The sequence below is a fragment of the Echiichthys vipera genome (genome assembly GCF_963691815.1).
Source record: "Echiichthys vipera genome assembly, chromosome: 9".
In the NCBI taxonomy this organism is placed as follows: Eukaryota; Metazoa; Chordata; class Actinopteri; order Perciformes; family Trachinidae; genus Echiichthys; species Echiichthys vipera.
In genome coordinates this window covers 27,234,644-27,258,279 of record NC_139834.1, presented here as the reverse complement: position 1 = coordinate 27,258,279, position 23,636 = coordinate 27,234,644, and the positions used below count along the sequence as shown (strand labels likewise).

At 42.2% G+C, this 23,636-nt stretch overlaps 1 protein-coding gene across 1 annotated transcript in view; it reads right to left on the bottom strand.

The window, feature by feature from the left end:
* Positions 1 to 23,636, bottom strand: part of LOC310951185 (plexin-A1-like) — a 264,511-nt gene that overhangs the window by 220,826 nt on the left and 20,049 nt on the right. The window contains exon 2 of the mRNA XM_083919308.1: positions 7,189 to 8,578. Coding sequence (XP_083775434.1) covers positions 7,189 to 8,358 — 1,170 coding nt within the window. The 5' untranslated portion in view covers positions 8,359 to 8,578. The remainder of the gene's footprint in view (positions 1 to 7,188; positions 8,579 to 23,636) is intronic.

The window sequence follows — 23,636 nt, the reverse complement described above, 5'->3', positions numbered from 1 at the left end:
TGGTGGTCACCACATGGGTCAGCCGGAGGCAAGAAATATCACAAGACAAAGGCATCATGGGGGAAGTGTTACAGCTTAAGTCATTAAAATGCCTCAAGGTGTGTGTCGTATTTTGCTGCGTCATTCATCAAAAATGTCTCAAGAGGCAGAAGTGAAAACTGCACCTCATCAAAATATGTTTCCCTCAATGGGCTGTATTCGAGACAGCATTTGACAGCAAACCACCTCGGCACTGCATGTATTTATCACCGCGCTGCCAGAAAAAATCAACTATACAAGTCAGTTAGAATCCCACTGAGTCATAAGAAAACATGGGAGAAAAGTTACCTGTGGCCTGAGATAACACCATCTGTGTTCAGGGTTGTTTTATCTGGCAGAAATAATGTAGCCCCAAATACATGTTGGCTCCTGAGCCAAAGGTTAAGTATCTCTTATGCTGCTTATCTGGCTCAATTCTTGTAGAGGCCAAAACTGTGGATACTGGCTCATATCCCGACCCCTATTTCACCAATACTTTGAACAGCAATGTGAAGAAGTTACAATTAAGCTGAAATATTCTGGACCACTCACAAGATCATAAGTCAAGTCAAGTGACCGGTCGCTGAAACACAGAGGTCTCCTGGGTAATTTAACATAGACAATGGGTTCAGTGATTATGTGTAATGTGAAAGTCAGCCATAGTGACATACTCAGAGAGCTCTGCAGTTCCATTCACCTCGTCGGTTGTCCACAACTTTTAAGTTTTGTATCACTCAACGCTCTCATCAGCATCACTTTCTAAAAACCAGCAGGCAGGTGTTTCAAGGAAAACCAGCTTTAAATAAAAACACAGTACACCACCTGTTTAGCACCAAACTGCAGACGGACAAAGTTGGCAACTAGCCGATGAACATCGCACAGCATTTTGCAGCTGAAGAGCCAGATAGTTCCCTCAGGAGTTGGTGGAGAGCAATCTGGGCTAAAAGTAGAGTGAATAACTACTTTCATCAGCGATTCCGCTCCAAATGAATGGTGATGTTGCTCCGTGTCCGTTGGATGTAACGTGATGTGAGCAGGCAACTGGTGGCCATAATAACGTTCTAAAAAGGTGATAATATGTCAGTGATGCATTAATTGCTGGTTCCTGGGTCAAACATCTATACTGCTTTAACAATACTACAAATGTAGCCATAGTTTTCATGATTTGAACTTAATTTCTGAGGAATTATGTTTGTAATAGTTAATGATTGTCAAGTGTTAATCAGATATGTAGCAAATGCAATCATTGCAATGGGGAACAAACACTGCTCTGTATCTTCTTAATGTGTCAAAATTGGGCAAAGATTGTGAACAATCAGTGATCTAAGTTGCTGAATGTAGTGTCAGGTTTCTACAAAGCATAGTCTTGTGCTTCAGCTCACCATTGACAGTGCATACAAGACAATTTTAAGCACAGTGATTGAACTTAACGTCTCATACCTTTGAAATATATGCCTTATTTTGGAAAATAACCAGCTATTTACTATCAACGTTGCTCATCTGTCGTACTGATGATTCCGCCAGGACAGTTTCAGACTAATCCGAGCCAAATGGAAGTGATCCAAGTGCAAGTCGCAAAGCATTGTCTTTTGTTGAAATTAATGACTTTGACTTTTACTTCCGGGATCCTCAATGCCTGAAATAGCTTCCCGTACTTCCCACCACTCTATAAAATACCCAGAATTCTACAAGAAACTAAGCTTGCACTGACAAACCTGGCAGTAGTGCAGATATTATGGGAATATACTGCTCGGTATCCAAATGTCTACTAGCTAGGGTAACAGGCTATCCAGGTCATTGTAAAGCAGATAACTTTGCTCTAACGAATATTAAGTAAATATTAGTGTGTATGATGTGAGCACAGCTATTAGAGTTGATATTCGTCACCCAGCAGACCCAAAGAATGTGCAGTGTGGGTGATCCATCCACTGAGGCAGAAGCTTACGGTAATGAGACTGAAGATACAATGGAGAGATAGAGAGAGAATAGAGCACTGAACGGACACACACACACACACACACACACACACGCACACGCACACGCACACACACACACACGCACACGCACACGCACACGCACACGCACACGCACACGCACACAGGCCACCAGCCCCCTGGAAGACAGAATACAAAATGCCACATAAATAGACTATAATCCTGGCCAGCAGTGATCAACACTGATAAATATTAATAAACACTATTATGCTCAGAGAAAAATAGAGACAGAGTGAGTGAGAGATAGAGGGAGAGAAGGGCGGAGAGAGTAAGATTCAGAGAGAGAGAGGGAGGACAATAACAAAAGAGTGTTCTTGCTCCCTGTTATTGCAGCCAGTTTTCTCCCTGATATCCACCTTGTGGTTCTGCAGACAATGAAGCAACTCACACACGCACAGACACACACACACACACACACACAGCCTTCTTATTATCAGCCCATTTTCCTCTGTTTGTTTCCTCTCTTGTTTTGTCCCTCTTCTTCGGAGGCCAGGATAAGAGGCAGACACAGACACACACACACACACACACACACGAAAACACACACATTCACACAAATGAGCACTCGGAGAAGTATACAGAGAGGAAGAGACGCAGAAAAAGGGAGATAAAATGAGTCCTGAACCCACACACGTACACAAAGAGGATAGTATCTCCCTCTCTCTGTCTGAATCAGTCTCATTAGTCATGCTGAGGCTGTAGCATTGCTGGTCGGCCTGCTTACAGAGCTGTAGAGCTGGATGGCAGCCCACAGCCAGCGAAGGTCACCCACCACTCACTTTAACTCCCAGAAGACCAACACGGGCCTTCTGATAATGAGCGGACATAAAGATGCAAAAAGAGAGACCACAGATATATGAAGAGAACTTGATACAGTGTTAGAGGCGGGGCCCCATTCATTCCTATGAAAGTGGAATAAAGCCAGAACAGTATGCCTGCATATACAATTACCCAAATCTTCTATGGATCTTTCACATGCAGGGGCCCATAGCGCACCAGCTAACTTCCCATTTAGCCCTCCACTAACTTGAATGTGGATATAATTATTGAATTGTTAGTGTTTTTAGTCTTTCTGATGAAACAAATGTCCTGTCTATTTTAAGTCCATAGGGAAAAGCATTGTTTGCAACACACCAGAGATCCGGGAGTTGTAAACTGAACAGTACTGAAATGAAAAGTACCTGGGACAACTTCATAGACACACAAGCCTGTTGTTGCCATGCGTTTCTATTAATCTGATTGTAAGAACTACAGTTGTTAGATGTTTTATTAAAGGGAAGAGAAGAGGAAACACATAATCATACTGACAGTGAGAAATTCAGGACCAAAGTCTCACAATGGCGCTGGCTGCTGCCACAACCAACATTAACAAGCCAACCAATCAGGATACGACATGAAAAGATGCTGAATACTGTCTGGCGCAACATTTCGAAATAGCCATTCTTAAATAAAGTTGTATGGCAAAACACACATACACGAGAACCATGGAGACAAAAAGAAGAGGTTTGTTGGACACAAGAATAATTTGCAGAGCACAGGAGTGTTTCACTCAGTGGGCTACACCTGAGCACCAATCTTTAGCCTTACATTTCTTTACATTTTGGCGAATCTTCAACATAGCTACTAGCAGGTCATCTTTATAATGTATCATCGGATGTGCAGAGTAATTATTGATACTGAAGAAAAACAAATAGACATTGAGGCTATTATGAGGTCATAAGGAGCTGCTTATTTAGATCCAAAATTAAGACTGGCAGACTGAGTCACTGATGCGTATGACGTATGAATTTCCATAATACTAAGTTATGTCTTGGAGGTGTTAGGCAGAATGCATCAATCGGGTTCTTGGGGGTAATAGCAACTTTCATGCTGGGTGTTAAGCAGCCCCTGCAGATCATAAATGACGGAACTTTTTCTTGCTTACACCTGGCCCATCTGTCTGACCACATTTCTATACATTTCTCTTGCATTATCTCATTTCCCCTCTGTGTTTCACCTCACTCACAGTAGTTCTATCCATTTCCCCTCATACGATATGTTCATTCTGCCATTACTGACCCAAAGGGAAACATTAAAAAAAAGTCAAATACCTCTTAAATGTGTCAGGAGATTGTAGCACAAATGCAGATAAAATGTCACCCGTGTAGGTCATGTAGCTCTCTTGTATTGTAGGCTTCATATGATTCTACAGGACCCAAATATACATTGTGCTTAAACAGGAGACCTGAATCTTAACTCAAATCATGGATGACATTGCAGAGACCCACAAGGACTGAAACATACGCATTAATTTCTCCCCTATATTTGAATTAACCTGAGCCATAACAGGAAAATTGGACTGAGTCAATTTTAGACCGGGTGTGGAATGGTAACCATAAAGTCCCTCCCTTCAGCAGCTATTAACCTGATAAAAGTGGTCAATGAAAATCCACTGCCATAGGAATGTGAGAGTTATGTAATAATTTGTAATGAAGGTGAAAATTGTCATATTTTACTATGCTAAAAATCTTAGTTTTTGGAAAATGATTTTCTCAAGTGCCGTACACCTTGATGAAGTTTATTAGCCTCCGGTCTCTAAGTGTTGACTGACTGACCTGACCTTGTCCATTGAAATGAGGCGATATGAAAGTTTCCACATGACATTAGAACCAAAGGGCTGTCAGCGCTCTCGTCAGGAGACTCTGAACACGCCTGTACGAGGAGATGATAAATTCATCACGGTGGTGTCCCATAGCGAGCTCGGCTGACACGACCTTGATCGATCGCGAGCAGAACGACAGATGGCCATAAAGGACGATCATGTAACTGTACGCTCATTAGCATAACCACATGCATACAGTGCGCTTTATACAACTACAAGGCCACATGGTGCTCGCACAGCAACGGTGAGCTTGTGACACTGCAATGCTGTTATTGTTCTGAAGCGGGATGCTTTTAAAAGACAATGAAATATAACAGGAACATGCTTAATGTGATTCAATTACTTGAAAATACATATTATCCGTGTCCAGCTGTACACAGACAGTGACTCTCTTCCATTAGACAGAACAACACAGCTACCCTTCCCAATAACAGACTTCTTGTATTTTGCAACACAATATAGGCGATAAACCAATGATTAGAATGAGAATCCCTTTATGCCACAGGTTTGATCTCTACGGCTGCCATGTGAGCACTCTCTTCTCCTTACCATAATTGAACCAGTGGAGACTGACACATTGCATACACTCTAACCAATAAAACAACAAAGACTTGTCCATTTTAAAATAAAATAGTAAACGTAGCAACGGTGACACGACATCAGAATAAGGAGAGAAGACTGACACAAACAGAGGCACAAAGAGAGAAAAAAGTCCCTCTTTTTGCTGGTCAGTGGTGTTTTTCTTAATACTTTAAGTCTATCAACAACCATCTATCAATCAACCCACTATCAACTTAGAGTCTACAGCCTCTGAGGCTGCACTTGGGCACAGTGGCGCTTTGTTTCTTTCCTCTCCTTTCATCCCCTCGTCCTGCCTCATCCCAGTAATCCGTCTGCCATCCCACTCTTCCTAACATCTTCCCTTCCTTATTCCCTTCCTTCTTTCTTCCTCAACACCGCCCTCGATCCACATCCTCCCTCTCTTCCAGTCCCCTCCCCTTCCTCTCATGAAACCCACGAATCCCACTTTCTTTTGTACCCTCCCCTCCGCTCCCCCTCTCACTAGCATCATCTGTTCCCTCCGCATTGTATTTTCAGATCACACCCAGGCACTGGCTTTACACACTAAGTCACTCTACACCTCATCACTCAGTGCAAAGTCAAGGAGAGGGCAGTGAGAGATGGTGAAAGAGCAAAGGCTTGAGAGGGGGGAGAGAAAACAAGAAAAAAATAAAGGAGGTTAAAGGTTAAAAATTAAAGGCTAATGAATGAGGTCAGGAAGAGGAGATGGGCGATGGGAAATAAGGAGCCACAAAGAGAGTAAAAGGGACATAAAAGAAAGAGAAGAGGGAGAACAGTATTAGCAAAAGGAAAGAAATCTTTATGCAAAGGATTGGGGCTCAGGTGAAAGAGAAAGAGTAGATGGGATATTAGAGAGAGAAAGAGAAGATGGAGACAGAAAGGTGGAGAGTAGTCCAGAGATTTATGGCAGGTTGTTATGGAGCACCGACTGAATAACAGAAGGTGAGACCAGGTGAATTATTCATGAGGATACAGGGCCGTGTATGTGTGACAAGTGGGTGACACACATACACATAGACACACACCGACTCTCAGGCACCCTTAGGCCAGCTCATCTATGAGGAAAAGGAAAGACAAGCCACCCGCAACCTGTGAACAGTCTGGCTTAGTCCTAAAAAAAATAGTAGGCAGGGGCAAGGAGACAGCTGCCATGTCCTCAGGCTGAATGAGTAGTCTCATTTTAACAATATAATAATCTTTTATGATGTCCATGGTAAAAAGAGTCCCATCACCTTCACTACATGAAAAACAAAAGTCAATTTACTTATCCTTACTAATACTCTCTCCAATAATGTCGGATCGGAAAAAAGCAAAGCTGAATGGAAAATATTACTTTTTTGCATTTAGGAATTTGTTGACGTTCACACTTTCCACTTTACCAAAAAATCTCGAAAAGACATCCAAGAAAAATACTGTTTTTTGGGACCTGCCATCCTGCTACCCTTCAAGGGTAAGATTTTGGCATTGGCAGTGAGAGTATGGGGTGGAAATGTCTTACATTCCCGGAATTTCCAGTTAAACATTAGGCTAATGTCGTAATATACGCCAAACATTGCTGTTAGGGGTTTTCCCAGCTTCACTATCAGGCTCCACAGTGCAATTATTTGAAGCCATACAACAGCATATATTGCATCTACCTAGACAGACAAACCAAACTAATGGAGTGCTTAAGAGCTGGACAGTACCTCTCAGACATGTTTAATCTGACACACCCTAAACCCATGACCACAAAATACATTTGGCATGTTTCAAGGTAAAGACAAGCCGTCCAACCCAGCCTTATTCTGGGAACTAGAAACTGTACTGGACACTCAAAGTGATGCGAAATAGCCTACTTTGGGTAAATGAACACATGCACACACAGCCACAAACCAAAACAATCAGGAATAGCATAATTCATGGCTGCATATGATCACAGAAACTCAAGTGTGAACTACTGCCTCAAACACTCACCGAGTTGATGCAGGCCAGTTCTTTGTTGAGAAGCCAGGGCAGGGAGAGCCTCCCCTCTCCTCTGTAGCAGGACTGAATCCTCTCTTTAATCTTCTCCTTTATCCGTCTCATTGTGAACAGACACAAAGCCGACTCTTTGGGTGGCTTGGCTCTGTTCTTTTGACCCTGGGCGAATACAGTGAACAGAACCTCCTCGTGCTCTTGAATACCAAGCGAACGGGCCAAACGGGCCCCTGGACGGGCCAAATAAGCATCCTGAACCAAGCGGTACTCCACTCCGTCCTTGGTGCAGCCGATGGGGAACTCGACATAGGAGTAGAACTTAGGATCGTCGACACATAGGCGAACAATTTTAGAGGTGAAGAATTGTTCGCTGCTTGCATCTGGTGAGGTGAGCTGGGTGTCGAGCTGTAAGGTAAGATAATACACAAACTGCTCGCTGTTGAAGCCGTAGATGTAGTAGATATCAAATGCCGGGAACTTGGAGAGGGTGTCGGAGGGAATCTTCAGCTGCGAGGAGACAAACTCATCCTGGTAGACGAAGCTGAACATGTCAGCGTTCTCCTCGTTGGACATTAACTTGCGGCTTGAAAGCGTTGGGAAGTACTCAGATTTCCCATCGATGGGAGTGCCAACAAAAAGCTTCCCACCTCCACCAAAAATATCCGGGGAGATCACAACACCTGACATGGTGCCTGCCTCAGCAACACTGGAGAGATAATGCTCTTTGCGGTGGTGGGGCTCACCCAGCTTGAACAAATCATCCAGACGCAGGAACTGGCATATTCCCTGGGAAGTACTCCCACACGCAATTAAGCGGTTGTGGGCAGCATCAAGGAGCAGGAGTTTATTGACATTAGAGGTCTGCACCAGCTCATGGGGGCAGGACTGGACTCCAGGAGGAGGGTAACAGCGTGGGTTGTCTGTGACTGGGCCAGTAACATGGCTTCGTAGCTTGGTCAGGTTGCTGGACAGTTTGTAGATCCAGTTGACGGCACCCAGGTAGACCTCACCCGTTTTGTTGTGAACCACCAAATGTGTGAGACCGCCTTCCGGTGGGAAGAAGGAGAGGAGGGAGGAAGAAGGAGTGGAGTTTGAGGGCATGGACAGGGAGAGGAGAAGAAGGAGGATGGGGAGGATGAGAAGAGGTGGGTTGAGGTTGGAGGACATGGCGGTGAGGGGAGGGAAGGTGGGAGCAAGTGGGTGTTGGTGTGTATTTTTGAGTGTGTAATCCTCAGGGTCAGGGTCAGTCAGTGCCTTTTACGACTGCAGGGTATAATGATACAAAAGAAGAGTTTCCAAGCAATTGACTTCCTCTTTCTTTTTTCCTCCTTTCTTCGCTGTTGTTTTTATAACTTCATCCCCTGATCCTCAACCTCCGCCACCAGCCCTGAGAAAGAGAAACAAACAAAATCTTAGCAAACACAGATGTCAATAAATGGACTTATGTTTTGCACTTCCAGAGATCTGACAAAAAAGGATTCATTTGTTTGTATCGAAATGACAAGACACTAAATATCCGCCCACAGACTCAGACTTGGCGTCCTCGATGCTGAAGTCCAAAAAAAAACAAATGAGGGCACTATTGGCTTTGTTTTATTGACTTCTCGACTCTTGGCTTGCACCACTCTGTGGAGTGCATCTTTTAAAAGAAGACAGGGCCAAACATTGCTCTTCTACGTATTGATTGTCTGGAGATATTAAAGGATCTAGCAGACAGTGTACATACACACACACAAAAATACATACACTCTTCAAATATACACAAAAAACGCAACCTGTGACATTAAAGTGTATGCAAGAAAGAAAACATGCAGATGCTCTTTTACACAGTAGCCTATGTGCATACACCACACAGAAAAAAAGAGATAAGCACACAACCTACACATATATACAAACTCTGGGGTGAACCAGTGGTGTGCAGCATCGTGATAGCAGGTAAACATCCATAAATTACAGAAGGGCTGCAGGAAGAATCTTATGGTATATTTACAGCGGAGCAACCGAAAGGGGAGAGAAGGAGAGAACTGGTCTGACGTGATAAAACGAGAGAGACAGTGAGAGGGGGCGTGAAGTGAAAGCTATTTAGCTTAATAGTTCAAAATAAAGGCAGCGGAGATGCTGGGAAAGATTGCTATAAGTTAAAACTACTGGGGGGAAAAGTGAGGAAAAAAAGGAATGGAGATGGACCTTCCATCTAAACTCCAGCCAACCATTCCTACATCCCATTTCCCAGGTTTGCAGTCCTTGGGGCCTATCCCTGAATGCACTGGGGAACAGCTAAAGTATTGGAAGTTGTAGTGCAAAACCAATATGGCACAACATGATGCTCAATCATCAACGATGGAGGGATTACTTGGTTGAAGAAGAGATAAAATTTTACTAGGACCTTCATAAATCAAGAACAGGCCTACAAAACTGATCCAACTTTACTGGTTGGCAAGCCGAGGGGCAACTTGTTTTGGGAAGCTTCGTCTCCTCTTCATATGTTACTTCATCACTTTTGTGTGGTTCAACTAAGGATGTATTGGCAGAGGTGGATAACATGGTAGAGTTTGCCTAGCTGTCAGTTTGTCTCAGCGGTCAACTGGGATACTACAACAAACATCGGCAAATTAAATGAACCAGCAAACGAGAAAGAGAAAAAACGTTCTTGGCGCAAGCGCATTCACCTTGGAATGAACAGACACCGTCTTGGCTCAAGGGTGTCTCCTGTTCACACAATATACATCCAAGATGAGGACATAACATGCTAATGTCACCTTCCAGTATAATGTGGAATCGGTCAGGCAACCATCTATCATAGGCACAGAAACTAAATAAGGCTACAATCATGAGGAAATGTCGTAATCCGACCACATACCCACACACTGTCCAACCTTCTTTTCATTAGTTCATTGGTTTATACTTCACTAAATAAAGAACACAAGGCAAAGGCTTGTTTCATAATGGAGTTTGGTCAGCAAACTATTCGTGTCTCTTATTACTGCTGTTGTTTCTAATCACTCCCTTTCATTACATTCCTTTCTCTCTCTCTGTCTGTCTCAAACACTTCACTTCTGGTCAATAGTGTCTTTCATCTCCAGCCCAGCCGTGATTACAGTGGCCCAGATGACGATGCTGTTGCCTGTCCCATCAGGACAATACAGCTACTGTTAGCATCTCCAACACACACACACACAGACACAGACACAGACACAGACACAGACACAGACACACACACACACACACACACACACACACACACACACACACACACACACACACACACACACACACACACACACACACACACACACACACACACACACACACACACACACACACACACACACACACACACACACACACACACACACACACACACACACACACACACACACACACACACACACACACACACACACACATTCACAATATGTGAACATACAACACACACACAGATCCACAGATCCTACTGACTTCAACACATCTCAACACATAGACATAACTGACATTCAACAGACCTGCCCACACACACACTCATGCACTCCCCATGGATGCACACACTTGAATAGACGAGAGGGGAATTGAATTCACTTTACTAAGATGACATGTTAAGAATACTATTTCTGCATTTTCATACACTGATGTGTTCTTTAAATGCTATAAATAAGTCAAAACCAAGCAGCACACATGGATTCGAATGTCAGGAGCTGTTTGACTAAATTGGGACAAAACGATGTGAGGAAAGAGGAAATGAAAAACAAGTTTCTGTTTTGCTTTAATGCCTTAAAGAAAAGAAAGTTGCGTTTTTGGTTGAGGAAAATTGGTTGGAAAAGTGACACAATAACAAAGGATAATGGGACCGAATATTCTAATGGGTACAAACTTTCTTCTTGCTTTGGTGCAAACACATTTTATCCAAACAGTCCGACAATTCAATGGTTATTAAAGTGTGTGTTTGTGTGTGTTACCAATAAAACCTTCAATTACTGGGCCCTCCATTCTGTGAGTGTGAGTGTGAGTGTGAGTGTGTGTGTGTGTGTGTGTGTGTGTGTGTGTGTGTGTGTGTGTGTGTGTGTGTGTGTGTGTGTGTGTGTGTGTGTGTGTGAGTGTCATGGACAACCTGAAGCCCAACTGCCATATCAGATGAAGCTGTAGAGGCATTCCGGTCTGTCCCGCTCTGATTTATTGCTGTTGGCACATCGATTGCACACACAGCCGCAGACCTTGGCCAAACACTTAGGCAAATTTATACACAGCACTTCTTTAGCATGGAGCTCACATCCATGCCTAAGTCTGTCTCTGCTTGCATGTATGTGTGCGTGTGTGTGTGTGTGTGTTAGTGTGTGCGTGCATGTATCCTGCATCTATTCAATCTCATTTACTACTAAAACACATAGAGACACACATCTAAACACATCGGTCCAAGCATAAATTGCATGTACACAAAGCATATATAATGGTGGCCTAACTGTACAGCAAAAGTATAAACATTTACATTCATACCCTCTCCAATTTAAACACATTTCTTCTGGATAAAGTGCAATGGAGATAGAAAACGTTGGGGACATGAGCTGGAAATGAAGCACTTGGCACCTTCACCTGCATTTATGACATTGTAGATAAGAGCAAGTGAACCTAAATGTTTTCTTTTCTACAAATAATAAGCAGTCTTGGCTTAAACCACTGATGACTCTGAACCTCGGGCTTTGGAACACCACTCGGTATTTAACCCTCATGCTAGAGCTTCAAGTTATTTTACACCTTGTGCCGAAGGATCAAAGGTATTTAAACTTTAACCGTGTTTGCTGCAGACTTTTCCAAAAGCGTGCGAAGGTCAGTTTACAACTCCGTGTTTAAATGAGAGGCTCATACAGTACATGAAGAAAACATCGTATTTAAGAATAAATGTGCATTGACTTTTCTTCAGCCTTGAGCTGGGCTCTCATGACCGAGCCTGCATCCAAACCAACAGTGAGTGCCTCTCAGACTGCTGATTATAGGAGCCCTACAGGCTCCACGCATGTTAAATGCAAGGTGGGGCAAAGTATAGTGTTGTTTTCTTTAGTACAACGGCACATTTAATGCTGATCAAAGTTGCTACAAACATATTTGCTTTCCAACATAACTGCAATAATTTTCACCTTTCAAAACTCTTCATCTTGTCACCACATTGCATGGTTCCCTGTAGAGTTTTAACCTTAAGTAGCGATATGTTGCTACGGATGCACATGTAAGGTGACACAATATACAGCCCTGCCAATGATTTCACGCTGTTCTACTGAGCTACAGGTGGCAGAGACATACCTAAATGTCCTGCAAAGGGCTGACAAAGGCAGAGCAGAGGAAAAGGTGCTGGAAAGTAAACATGGATGTTAGAAAAAATGCTGGATTTAAAATACTTCTAGCAAAACAGAGAACCTAAGTATGCCTGCAAAATTTGATGTGATCAATTCACTTTTTAACTCCAAGCTTCGTGCGTTGTGTTTAAGTTAAGATGAGGACAGTGGAGAGGGAGATACGTGAAGGGGGGGGGGTCGGGGGCGGAGACGGCAACACACTTGAACGTGAGGAGATTTCGATTTGGAATCCATTTTTCCTGAAGGCGTAATATTGACAAGCACTAATGCCGCAGACTGTAGTCCACACACACCCTCCTCTCCTGGCGTTTAACAGATAGAGATAAGACGAGACACGGAGGGAGGGAGAGAATGAGCAACCTGATTGGATTGAAAGGAAACACAGACAGTTATATGAACTGCAAAACATGTCCAGTTTACAAAAAGACCTTGAATCTAGCATTGTATGCATGCACCTGCCAGTAAAAACCAACAGGTTGCTTAATAGATACTGCCCGACTTTCATATATTGTAACATACTCGTTGGATGTCATCAATTCTGAGCAGTTTGACATGATGAAGCCATTCATAACTGAGATGCAACTGAAACACTGTTAAATTAGCTATTTTGGATTTAGTCTTAGCCTTCAGATGAAAATGCACATTAGTTTTAGTCACATTTGTGTCATTTTGATCCTTCATACTTTTGGCAGTTTTAGTTGACACCTCAAAAAGTTTGAGTCCAGTTTTAGTCGATGAAGAGTCCTTATATTCTTCTTTTTTGGTCAAACGTTTTCTATTATTTATTTTTTATTAAGTCTCATTTCTGTGCCAAATGTTCGACTATATTATACAGAGCATTTCAGCTAATCTAGTCTAGCCAAAACCAGGGCTTTGTCATTTCCGTCAGACTGATTTCACTTAAGATTTGATCTTTCTTCTTATAATTATCTGGTGAAAAACAGGTTCTCCTGACAATATGTTCTGCTCTTCACCTGTTCAACTGGACACTCGCCTGTCCTGCCGTCATTACAGGCACCTGAACTAACCTCAGACGGACGTTTGCCTTTTTTTTATGAGTCACTGCAGAATCAAACTCTGACGTATGAAACCGCGGATCAGATTAATTTGGATCATTACAGATCGTCCCTGCCCACTTCAACCCCCGGAAATGATGAACGCAGCTTTGCAGTTACTCTGACAAAGTCCTTTTGACTGTGCTCGTTAGTGATGCATGGGTCTGTCACACCCACCTGGTCCATTTGAGAAAGAGACAGAGACGCGGAGAAAAGGTGGAAGGTGACAAAAATAACACATTTTCACTGCTGATATATACCATCAGTCTTATAAATTCTGAAATTTGTAGCCATGAAAACACCATGATTGGTATGTCTCACTGCATCACAGCTGTTATTACCACTACTCATCATTGATCATATTTACCGCAATACTTGTTATTATTATTATCATTGTCATATTCTGTCACCTTAGCTGTGCTTGTTTCTACTATTCTGCTGTATTAAGTGCCACAACATATAAGTCATATTCACATTACTATAGCTATTATTATATTTACTGTTACTTGTGTGGTTGCTTGCAACTTTGGAAGTGTCTCTCTGTGTGTCTTTGTGTCTATCTTTGTCTCTCTCTCTCTCTGTCCATCTGTCATTCTTTTCTCTTTCTCTCCCTCCTTTTGTTCCTCCCCAACCGGTCAAGACAGATGTTCGTCCCCCACAGAGCTGGATCTGTCTGACGTTCCTGCCACTGTGTACTCAACAAAGGAATTGTTGGGTCTATGTAAATCATAAATAAGTAGAGTGTGGTCTATACCTACTCTGTAAAGTGCCCCTAGATAACTTTTGTTATGATTTGGCACTATAAATAAAATGTAATTCAAACTCTTGCTAAGATGGACAATCCTGGCTCACTTGAAACAATTTGCTTGAGTGCACCCTTAAACGCAGAAAACTTCACACTGCGTTTAAATATTTAACACATTGTTTCACTCCCTATGTCTGCATATTCAGATAGACTGCTATGGCAGACACCACACTAACAGACCCTTCATTTTAATTCCTTTAATTTGGAGGGGTCTTAAATTTAAACCCATACCAGGTTTCAACTGGCACAGAGTGATGTCTCTTAATTACATTTGTCATGTGTTATCTTTTATTCAAAAATAATTGGACAACACTGAAGACAATATGTCATTTCATCTAAATAAATTGGACCCAATGCCTCTACTTGTGTGTGAACTGAATGAAATTAAATTCTTTTGTGTGAGGATGAAGGAATACAGAGAATGTGGGTTTGAACTGTCTCTGTGTGTCTGTGTGTACACGTGGGCTGCTGCACCATGCAGCGGGGACACAGTGGTTCATTTACAGTCGCTCCCCACGACTGATACTCAGACAGCTTCATGCGCACACACACGCATGCTGCTCAGTTATATGGCTGGTTATAATTCAAAATAAAACAATTCAATATGGCTAAACACAGACTGACACACACATACACACACTGTTCTTAATAGGGATTATCAGGAAGACACAGATGATACAATGGCTCCAGTTCATTCATTCAGAATATTTAAAAAGAAACAGATGCTTACATACTGTAGGGACATGCACACATTTGTAAAACACTCACAAACCCACTAAGATACACATCCATATGCATGGAACAACAGACTCCTGCATGCGCACCCGCAGACACACAATTACTTTGCAAGCAGGCAGGTGCAGCTCAGCCATCACTCATTCAGACGGTGCAGTGCAAATCTACACTGAGCAGAGCTGAGTGGTCGAGCCTTAATCATCCTTAATCTGACTGAGTCGCCTCTACAATACACTCCTCCTGTCTCCGAGCTCTCCAGAGTGGAGGGATTTAAGGATTGTTCAGATAAAGTAAAACCCTGAAAACTGTAGTATGCTTGTTTTTGCACCCTGTAATGGACAAACCATGTCAGGTTTTTTTTTTGTGTATCTGGATTATTTCAATCTGCCTATGATGTGTACTGGTACTCTCACTGGGCCAGCCACGCTCCCATTATGGGAAGCACTTATTATTAAGGGGGTGATTAAAGATGGTTGGTGGTGAGGGCAATAATAATGTAACCTGAAGCCTCGAAGACGAAGACTCTGCTCTTCAGTTTTAGTAACGTATTTAATGTTCCTTAATTGCATCTGTTATGGAAATAAAGTACATTTATAGAAAATGGTTGTTATTCCAGTTGATAACTTTCAAAAAATGGGGGGGAAAAAAACACATTTAGGACAAATACACAGGTCCGAGTTGAATATGTTGTATCATTAGTCCTGTTTTTGTTGTTCTGTCTCTCTATCATGCAATACAACAGAAAAGCGCATAAGCACTCCAATCTACTCCGCCACAACAAAACTGTGATTCACATTTGATAAGAGTGGTTGAAAAGTTGAAGGATTTGCTTGAATTCTTTATCTGCAGAAATGTCAACAGCAACTTTTGTTCATAAATGTCACGAGTGTGCCACCACCTCATTGTTGCTACTTACATTTAGCTCCTTCAGCTGGTACCTGATTTGTGCGGGAGCGTTTTCCCACAGTCTTTTTTAGTATTTTCTCATCCGAGTAAAAGGGTGGGGGATAGAGGCATAGCATCTATTGAGGTAGAAACAAACAACAACAAGAGCATGAATGCTCAGATTAGGAGTGAGACTGTTTTTCATGGATCCTACAAGTGTGCCCTGTGAGATAGCATGAACCTATTTGCACGTTACAGGTGCAGCTGATCAGTGGCAGGTATAGATAAGTGGGTGGTGTTCAACTCGTGCATCAGAGGAGGCACATGACTGCTTACTGTCACCTAGGCCTGGGCGATAATATTGTTCATTTTCTTTCATAGACGTTGTGAATAAGTCTTATAAAAATTTCAAGCACATTAACTCAAACCTCTCGATATGTTATCTGAAATACCCGAGGGAATATCATTTGAATATAGCAGTTTTGGTTTTATAATCAAACTTGACATTACCACAGAGTTTAAAGTGATACAAACATAACATATGATTTCAAATACCTAAGCAGATATCGTGATATATTATGAGTCCTTCTTGAATCGTCAACATGATATAAAAATGTCTATCGTTTATATTTTTTGGTATAATTTCTATCATGATGTCGGAAAACCAGCGGCCGCACTTTGTTTCAGCAATATTTACGTAATTTGAACGCTGTATGTATACAAAAATAGGATTTAACATGTAGTTATTTCAGACATTAAAAATTTCTCAGTTGGATCATTCCTGTGATGGGTGTTGAACTCACTGCAATGGAGTGTGTGTGTGTGTGTGTGTGTGTGTGTGTGTGTGTGTGTGTGTGTGTGTGTGTGTGTGTGTGTGTGTGTGTGTGTGTGTGTGTGTGTGTGTGTGTGTGTGTGTGTTTGTGTGGTGTTAAAAGAGGGGACCGTGCAGCTAAAACCATTTAGAGGGGCTTTAAGTGCTCGAATAAGCCTAGAAACACAGTTCTTTATCAGGGACTTTGGCGTAGATAATCGAAGCTGGCTCACAACGCAGACCAGCAATTTTGCAAGACAATGAGAGGGAGGGAGAAATGAAGGATGGAGCGAGAGAGAAAACAAAAAAAAAGAAACTACACAGCCCATTCATTCCAGGTTGGAGGATGAAAATCACTGCATTGGAATCGGTGTGCATACAGAATAAAAGGAAACGGTACAGAAACACTGACACAAGGACAAAAGAGGAGAGCTCCTACTGTTGCTGATAGGTCTGTGTGAGACAGATGGGAAACTAAGTGCATACTGTAGCTTCATATCTGGAGGCGAAAGGAATATCACCATCCATCTTGGTTGAGAGACTTCATACTCAAGCTGCAATGGAAACCTGTTTTATTGTCACAGCGGTGCCGTAACACCGGCTATAAAGCGGGGCTGTTAGAACAAATGTTCAGTCGCCATTAGGAGGGCGGGGGCATAAACATGCTGATTTGGCAACACCTGTTCTGTGTGAGACTGACTTTTCATTGGATCAGTGAAGTTGCATGGAGACAAGGCATTTTTAAATATACATGAAGAATTTTGAAACAGAAATCCTCATGAAGAAAATTGAGGAGTTAAAAAGATGAACCAGTATACACAGTCAAACAGATGAGCACCCATACCACAGTTCCATATGTTATCCATTTATTTATATTTACTAATTATGGACTTTTCCCTCAATCATTTTGCAATACATGCTGTATATGTGATTATAGGTTCATCACTCATGTACCAAATATCATGGCAAAAGTGGACCACAGTGGTTGACCAACAACAACGCTGAGATATCCTGACCTTTAGTCTCTAAGGGCGCACTCACACTGTCCGTCCGTGCCGTGCCCCGGGCTTTGGGGTACTTGTCCCCCCCACCCTCTTCCCCCGCCGGCCAGGCCGTTTGTACTCACATTGCCTGGGCCTCGTCCTCACGTATCACGTATAGGCAGCAAGACTGAATTATTATTTGAGTTAATTGACCATGATAATGTAATGGTGAACTGAACTAGCAGGTCCACTCTGCTGTTAATTCTGCTCTGAAAACAGACAGCGTGTTCCAATCACATGAAAGAGGTGATAAGAGGTTAAAATAACTCCCTCATCAGATTCTTCTGGCTGTGAGTTAGAACTACGAGTGAAAAGTTAACAGCAGCCATGAGCCAAATGCTGGCAAATCCTGGTAATTGTCTACTCCATCAGCCACTCTGGCAGGTCACCAGCCTACATTTGAAGGACCTTTATCATTCGAAAAATCAAGCTGCTTGGTGAAATTGTAATAAAGGTGAAAACTTGTGTGAAACAGTGTGAAAACGTCCTCTTCAGGCTCGTTTCCTGCAGCCTGAAGAGGACGTTTTCACACTGTGGAAAAGTCTGGATGGCTCCCAGCCAGCTCCTTTAAGTGCCTTTCTCACCGCTGTATGGTTTATTACAGGGGCTTTCAAAGTCTGACACTGCAGTCGCGCCACACGAAATCAAGAGAGCTCTATGTTTTGGCACAACAGTTCCCAAAATGCTTTGGGAAGAGTCAACGGGAATTTTAATGTTGCCATAGATTCAGTGACTCGGGCTGTGGGCTTCAACTACTAGCTCCGCTCTTTTAGCCTAGATATTTGTTTAAATTTGAGTAAATCTGGCTCCATTACAGTATGCTGTATTAACCAAAAATATACCCATCAGTGCATTGCTCTGATACTGAAGAAAAGCTAAAAATGGGATGACTCTCAGGCAAGTTCTGAAGTTATGAGGACCATCTTTTTTCTATGCTTTGAAGTGGCTCAATGGATGTTAATTAGAAACATAGAGGCAAATGCCACTCCCCTTTTTCCGGTGGACCAGCATGGGACCTTATTTCAGAAAAAATATGTATGGAACTGAACATGGAGAGGAAAACAATTGGTTTCCCCTTTTTAATTGTGCCATGAATTACACATATGTTTGTAAATAGCTGGGATTGGCTCCAGCCCCCCGCAACCCCGATAGGGACAAGCGGATGATGGTGGATAGATGGATGGATGTTTGTAAATGCTAAAGATAGTTTTACTAGTCAAGAAAGCCAGAGTTCATTGTAAAACAGTTTACGGCTGTCAGATTACATATTTAGAAATACTGCTTCCCACAGTGACGTGTGTGTATCTTACGGGAATGTATCGTTACACATAAAAACTTGATTTTCTGTGTGTATCTTACCGGAATGTATCGTTACTCACAACAAACTTGCTTTTCTGTGTGTACCTTAGCGGAATGTATCGTTACTCACAACAAACTTGATTTTCTGTGTGTACCTTACCGGAATGTATCGTTACTCACAACAAACTTGCTTTTCTGTGTGTACCTTAGCGGAATGTATCGTTACTCACAACAAACTTGATTTTCTGTGTGTACCTTACCGGAATGTATCGTTACTCGCAACAAACTTGATTTTCTGTGTGTACCTTACCGGAATGTATCGTTACTCACAACAAACTTGATTTTCTTTTGCTTCCCAGTTGATAAAAAGTGTCGCTGGGTAAAACACATCCCGTAAGATAACGTTACATTCGTTGTGGAAAATAGCAAAGTTTGCTATACTGTCTAAGACCTGGGGTGGAGTTCAGTGAGTGGATTTACACAAAACTCTGGTACTATGACAAACATTTCTTCACTTGCAAAATCATCTTTTGAATTGACAAACGTCTTGTGGATAATTACAGATTGACAAAATTCAAACTGCATCCAACAAATGTGACTCACACTACCATACATATTTTGTTCTGACATAAGGTCCTATAGGGTCCACCAGAAGGGGAGGGACTTATCCTTATCCTATCCTCTCCGTGGATTATGAGAAAATTTCATACTGAATGTGAAACAATGCATTTGTGTTCAGATTTGACACAGACTGATGCAATCGGGTGCAACGAGTTTTAAACTACCTTGAATACCTTCAAGAGCTGCGTGTTGCTCCTGCAGCTCCAACTGCTCACCCTGTTGGTGATCAGGCCAAACCAGCGGGCCAGACTACAATAACCAACCTCCCGTTCTTTTTCGAACAGCAGCACGCACCTGTCCTTTTCACCTCATGCACAACCGTAGCTTTGCCTCCCATCTATCTTTGCAGCTTCAAGACCTCTTGTTTATATAGCTAGACACTAAACCCCCTATAAGTACCGACGAATGATCACAATATTGTCATTATAAAACTATTTGTAAAAGCTATTATCATGAGGACCCTCTATTTATACTTCAGGAGGCAGGAAATAGTATGATCTGTTCTGGGACCACGTGTTAATTACTTGCTAATATGCCATAATAATATTTTATTTCATGTTACATAGAGAACCGCAAGCAGCACCTCTCGATCACGTAACAGCGCTCTCACACCCACAATCTGGAAACACAGAGAGGTTATTTGCGGGTAGGTTTATGTATTTATGTACTCACTCCTGTTTATGTTGCTATTTATTCTTCTAATCCTCTCTTCAAAGCTTTTATGTGGCAACTGCTAAATTCATTTGGCACATCCTACTTTGACTGCATCCTGCATTTCATCTGATGATATCATTGAATGTTATTTCTTTGAAAAAAGGGGGGAGGGGGGGAGAAAATGGCACCCATGCAAACATCAGTACAACGCACACACACTACACACAGGATAATGCAACTGCTGTTTCTGCTGCCTACATTGCCGATGCCAAACTTACAGAGGAGGAATATCACACTCGATTAAACACCGCGACTTGAATCAGCCACTCACACACCTACACAGACCTACACCTACACACATGCGATCTTAAGACATATACCTGAGGGCAAGAGGAGGCATCCAAACACACTCTCAGCCAAGGCATCTGAGAGTGAGGCACTGTGTGTACGTGGTGCTGTAGATGGTAGATATCTGTGAGTGTGTGTGTGTGTGTGTGTCATCTATCCGTATGTCATCTCTCCTCTGATGTGACCTTTACACACAGATATTTTCTTCCCGCCCTGCCTGCAACACTGCTAACACAATTACACTGGGCTAATGAACAGAAGACCCTGACACACACACACACACACACACACACACACACACACACACACACACACACACACACACACACACACACACACACACACACACACACACACACACACACACACACACACACACACACACACACACACACACACACACACACACACACACACACACACACACACACACACACACACACACACACACACACACACACACACACACACACACACTTCATGCATATCAATCTCCCTGTAAAGGCTACATTTGCATCTTTAATATAAATGAAAGTGCTTATTAAAGTGCACACAGCAGTTCAGATCGGATGGAGGAAGAGCTCATCTGAGAATCCAGAGCATTTAACCCCTCACACTCATCCTCTCTTCTATTAAATCCAATCTTCTTCTCTCTTCTTCGATCCGTCCACAAAGGTCAGACTAGTAGAACAGCTACGCTCGTATGGTGCGTTCATTAAAAATGAATGCAAGGTAACATCTTCAAATTGCTTGCTTTTTGTCAAAGAAAAAAAAAAATCAACATGTGTTCGGCAGCATTTTCAGCAGATGATGTTTGCCTTTTTTTTTTTGAAAATTACTGAAATGATCAACTGTTTATCAAAATCGTTGTACTGTAGTCAATGACTCCACTGCTGCCTGTCATTTGAGTGATTTAGTAATCCATGCTCTACAGTAAACACGGTTTGTCGCTTGAGAATCAGCAGTGACTTCTTTTTTTTTTCGAAGTATCAATACTGACATTAAGAAGCCTGTATCAGTAAAACTCTACAATATTTTCCACATCTGGATAATGTTTACAATGACAACGCTGCAAGGAAGCAAATCTCAGTGGTTATCTCAACAGGACTGAGGAGCTCTTAACCTGAAATGATCCCAGTGTGACATTTTGATTAGATTTCACACCAGTATGAATAAATGTGTTGCATTAGTAGTAGCTAATATTTACAAGAGGAAAATGTGAGAGGAACGCTCCTCATGGGTAAGTGTCCAGGCTTTTTTTCCTCTGAGAGGAACTTGATTGTGAATACAAATCAATCAGTTTAGTACAATTATGGATATTTATTTTATTACACAAATGTTAAGCAAGCCCTATGTTTGCATGTCAAGTTCTTCCATGCTGACGGAGTTGGTAGAATGTAATTTGATTGGTTGATTTGAGGTACTTTGAGATTGCACTTAGATTTGCATCGTCCAACTTTTCCCCAGCACGGTTTATTGAGTGACTACAACCAAGAAAATCCTTTGCTTCTGTTGTAAGAGTGTAAAAACATATATTTCTCTGCCCTTGTATGGTCATAATATATTCTGACACAGTGGTTGTCTAAGAGGTTGCTATAACATGTCCTAGAGGGAGGAGTCAGTGGCTCTGCAACAGAATGAAGAAAAAATTGACTTATACAATAAATCCCTTGAAATGTTTCCTGTTCACGTGTCGTGACTATCAGCACCACCATCTCCCCATTTACTGTACATATTGGACAGATTATTGAGTCCCATTTGAAACTAAATCAACAACAGATATTCTCAAAAGGGGGTCTGGAGCCCAACTGGTTTCTACTCAGGGGGCTTGTGACATAAAAACATTGAAGAACCTCGGCTCTAATTCCATTGCTAATCAAATCTGGATCTACATTTTTGACATGAGGTTACAGTCACAGAGGTAGAGGGCGAAAATCTTGAGGCGCTGTATTAGCCTGATTATGATTGGATGGAATCCTGGATTGCCGGGTCTGGTTCTGATTATCATGTCTAAGAAGTGACAACTTGCCAGCACGGCTGCAGGGCCACAGCCTCACGAGGGGTGCACATGTTCCTCTCGTTCTAGTACTTTTTTTGATGAAACAGGAAGTAATGGTGTTGTGTAGATATTGGTTACCCCTTAAACTAGATGACCCACTCCAAACACCTTGATGCTGGCACTGTAAATGTTGCTGAAGAGTCTTTGAGAGTGGAGCTGAGTTCCTTCCAGCTGCCAGGCTGCTGTTCTGCAGCTGAACCTGACCTCCGACCCCCCTGTGGGCGAGTGAAAACATAATACCCCTACAAGGAGCAATAAAGTATTACAATGGTGTTATTGCAGTCTAAAGGCATGTAGGACAGCCAAATAAATGAGAGACATTGATTTTGGTTCATGAGCCGGTCAAGATCTAGAAGCTGAAGTTTGTACAAGTTGATAATCTATAATCAACATCTCCACAAAGACCACAGCGAGAACTGTCAGCGAATCAGCGTAAAGCTGTACTTTTTGCCAGAAAGGTAGCTCTCACGCCTTACCTGTTGAGTCAGTTAAAACAAGAGAAGCAGAATACAGAATACAATCTGCTGATTTGTATTCACAATTCACTTTATTGTTGTAAATAAATTTGTCCATGTTTTAATGTGTCATTTACATGGCTATCATCCTCTCCCAAAAAAGCCTGGCAACCAACACGTGAAGAGCATTCCTCTTATGTTACGGCAGGAAAGCATTTTGTACATATGCTAATGAAACAAATGTATTCTTACTGGTGTGAAATGTAATGTGTAAGAGTCTCTAAGTCTCACTAAGATAATTATACACCGCTGGTCTGAAAGTTGGGAATCAGA